The sequence below is a fragment of the Gracilinanus agilis genome, chromosome 5 (genome assembly GCF_016433145.1).
Source record: "Gracilinanus agilis isolate LMUSP501 chromosome 5, AgileGrace, whole genome shotgun sequence".
Lineage (NCBI taxonomy): Eukaryota > Metazoa > Chordata > Mammalia > Didelphimorphia > Didelphidae > Gracilinanus > Gracilinanus agilis.
Genome location: NC_058134.1, coordinates 240,892,599 through 240,896,357, shown reverse-complemented (window position 1 = coordinate 240,896,357; position 3,759 = coordinate 240,892,599). Strand labels below are relative to the sequence as shown.

Sequence of the window (3,759 nt, the reverse complement as noted above, 5' to 3'; positions counted from 1 at the left end):
AAAAATAAAATCAGCTTGTTCCTCCCCCTTAAAAGGCCAAAAGTGATTTCTCAAAAAGAAAAAAAACAAAAGACACCCATTCTTCAAAAACCATTCACCATGGATCCACGGAACTTGTTCACGGAAAAGTATCCATCCAGGAACCACCGCTTCAACATATATGTTCCATTGTTTTTTGCAGTTACCTGGAAATTTAACCAGATGTGCAAGTTGCAGTACTTGACATCTGACCATGGGGAATCCTCTCCATTCATGGATTATGGATTGCTGAGGCCATGGCAGAGAACCATATACACAGAAGCAACTTCATGTTCTTCTGAAGAAGATCCATGGCACTGTGGAACAAGGAATACAAATAAGCAATGCCACAAGACACTACAGATGGGGTTACCAACAATAAAACCCACAAAAATGAGCTCTCAAAGTTGCAAAAGCCTACTGGGGGGGCAAAAGGTACATAGCAAAATGGAATATTGCATTATGGTCTCATTGAACTATTTTCAAAGGACCAGTGGGAGATGTTTTCATATGCATTCAATGTTCAATGCCAAGTGGCATGTATTTTTTAAATATTTAAAGTTCCAGTGATGCTTAAATTTAAAAGCAAAAACAAAACAAACAAAAAAAAAACTTAAAAGTTTACAAGAATGCTAGAAGATATATTTCCTGAGGTCTTATTTGTACAATATTTTTCCTTCCAACATTTTGCACAGGTCCAAAAACAACAACAAAAAAGACACCAAAAAAGAAAAGTGCTAAGTTTCCCTGGCTTGGAGCCCTATGGGCAGGTAGGGGTGGGAGTGGGAGTGGAAAAGCAAAATTTAAATTCTTGTAGTTAAAAAAAAATGTGTTCTTATAAAGCAATTGCAACTATAATCCCCCCAATTGGGGACCTCCCTGCCCCCTAACCATATTCACACACAAACACATTAATGTTTTTTAATCATTTTACAATTTTACAAAGGAGGGATGTGCATAGATAATATTTATTCATGGAACTCACTTTTATATTAGATTTTTTTAGCTGCTAATTTCATTTTAGCCAAAGAATCAGTTCCATCCTATTCATCCTTCCCTCTCCTCAGTCTAACACAGAACTTTCTGCACAATCATTGGGCATCTTTCTTGAAGCTTTTGGGCAATTCTCCGTTCTCGAGCTAAAAAATGACAGTTCAAAATGTTTTCTGGCTCTTCTTCAGGTGTTGCCGGGCTGGTGAGAGGGGTTTCTAGAGGTTGTTGGTCCTCATCTTGCAGCTGCTCTTCCTCCTGGTAATCCTCTTCTTCCTCCATCTCCTCCTCTTCCTCAATGTCATCCTCCTCTTTCATCAACTCTTCCTCCTCGTCTTCTTGGAATTCTTCCTCCTCCTCATCTCCCTCCTCTGATTCATCCTCTTCCTCTTCATACCTCTCCTCTTCATCCTCCTCCTCTTCCTCTTCCTCCTCATTGTCCTCTTCCTCCTCCTCTTCTTCTTTCTCCTCATCCTCCTCGTCTTTCTCCTCCTCCTCCTCCTCCTCTCTCTCCTCCTCCATTCCCTCTTGCTGCAGAGACAGGTGGAGCAGGTGCCCCTCCTCCTCCTCCTCCTCCTCTTCATCCTCCTCCTCCTCCTCTTCGTCTTCCTCCTCCTCCTCCTCTTCATCTTCCTCCTCCTCCTCTTCTTCCTCTTCCTCCTCCTCCTCCTCTTCTTCCTCCTCGTCTTCATCCTCGTCCTCCTGGATGGCCGCGTTGGCCGCAGGGCTGGGCACGAGGCAGTAGAGCTGCTTCTGAACGAAGCTGTAGAAAGTTTCCTGCAGCAGCTGCATTTCCTTGTCTTGCTCGCCTCCTCCACGCACCGGCTGGAGCGCCCCGGCGCTGCCGTCCGGGCGGGACGGGGCGGCCACGGCTGGGACTCCCTGCTCCTGCCCCACGGTAGCCGCAGCGGCAGCAGCTGCCGCTGCAGCGGCAGCGGCCTGGCGGGCCCTCAGGGCCTCCTGCTGGCGCTCCTGCTTCTCTTGCTTGCGCATGTCTTCATAGACCTGGTTCATTATGAACTGCGTGGTGTTCCGTGGGGCGCGCATGCCGGGCGCCCTACGGCCATACAGATTGACTGGGCGCAGCAGGGCACTCAGGTCCACTGCCGGGCTACTCTGCAGGGGGCGGCGGGGATGGCCGCGGCGCACACCGCGGCCCTTGCGCCCCCAGCGCTTCTTCTTCTTCTTGCGGTAGGGTCGCCCGGAGCCGGGCTTGTCAGGCCCGCTCCAGCAGGAGCAGCAGCAGGAGCAGGCGGGCCGCAGTCCGTACACTCGCACCACTTGCACCCGGCCCGGGGGCTTCCACACCTCCACGGGCGGGCAGCGCCACGGGCCCGGGGTCCAGCAGGCCCCGGGGCCCCAGCAGGTGGGGCTGGACGGACGCTCAGTGCGCCGCTGCGTATGGGGCCACTGCGGGCCCGCCTCATGCTGGTGCTTCGCCTGCTTGCGCAGCTCCTCATACTCCAGCTTGGGTCCAGAGCGGTGGCGCCGTCGCGACATGGCGGTGCTCCTCCGCCGTCGGTGGCACGGAGACCAGGGAGGGAGAGGCGACGGGGAGGCCCAGCCGCCCCCTAGGTTCAGGGGATCCGCCCGTCGGTCAAGGGCCAAGGCCATGCCTTCTTCGTACCGCTGTCAACCACACGTCGAGGACTCTGGGATGCTGCTGGACGGGGCCCCCCCTGGGCGAGGAGGGGCGACTCCCAAGATCTTGGGTGGCCCCTGGGCACCTCGCGCCTTTTCCTCCTCTCTGCCGCCGCCGCCGCCTCACGTGTGCTTGCCCTCTGCGGTCTCGCCTTCGTCTCTCCAAAGGGTCCCCTATTCCTCGCGCCCCCACCAGGGGGTGATCGCTCGTCCTGTCCTTCTTTCTTCCTAACTTCTTTCTTTTTTCCTCCTCTTTGCCTTCACACCTGAGTAGTTGCCTCGCCCAGGCTAGGTGAGTGGATGGATGGATGGATGGATGGGTGGGACAGGGGGGCTGAGTAAGGATGGTCGGGGGGAGGGGAGTTTATTGGTGAGCTACGCGCTGTGAGCCCCGCTCCTTGTTCCGGCACAAGCCCGTCTCCGCGGTAACGCGGGGGTGGGGATTGGGGGTGGGCCGGGGGAGCGCGTTACCTTGCTGCACCCTCTCTCTCAGCTCAGGTGCCAGTGTGGTCGCCGGTCCAGGCCGGACTGAGGAGAGCGCGGGGCCCGAGCTGCTTCAAATACTGGCCGGGGACCCCCGCGTGCCCACAGCGTCCCTGGTTACTCTGGGCAACAGCCAATCAGAGGGCTGGGTTGTGCTCCCAGTGTGTGAAGCCAGGGTTCGGCTCCAGAACCAGGGGTTGTATGAGTATTCTCAAGGGGCTTATGACGCAGCTGGGGGCAGGGAGGTCCAAGGAGAGGGGTAGGTAATGGGGACTGGGTTGGCTCCTTGGAAGGAGCTGAGGTTCTAAAGAAGTCCTCAGACTCCCCATCTCTAGGTCGTGTCTGTTTGTTTTTTTTGGGGGGGGGAGCAGGACTGGACCCCAGATCTTTAAAGAGATCCATAGATGATCATAGATTGAAATCCTCGAGTAAATTTAGGAAAGCCTAGAAATGGAAGAACCTGAGGAGTTTCTCTGGTACCACCACCATTCTTCCCCCCAGCCCCAATATCCTCTAACTCCATATTTAACATTCTTGTCAGTGTGCCTTGTCACTAAATTAGTCCAACTTCGTTAATTTTACAAATGAAGAAACTAACTCACAGAAGTTGGGTGGTTCTATCAGACT

General features: G+C 53.7%; 1 protein-coding gene across 1 annotated transcript; it reads right to left on the bottom strand.

The window, feature by feature from the left end:
- Positions 1–1,086: 1,086 nt before the first annotated feature.
- CCER1 (coiled-coil glutamate rich protein 1) lies at positions 1,087–2,622 on the bottom strand. The gene has a single exon (XM_044679169.1). It carries the CDS (start codon positions 2,620–2,622, stop codon positions 1,087–1,089), a length of 1,536 nt encoding a protein of 511 aa, XP_044535104.1.
- Positions 2,623–3,759: the final 1,137 nt, after the last annotated feature.

Excerpts from the sequence above, each read along its gene's own strand:
- CCER1 (XM_044679169.1), bottom strand. The coding sequence starts at position 2,622 with ATGGCCTTGGCCCTTGACCGACGGGCGGATCCCCTGAACCTAGGGGGC.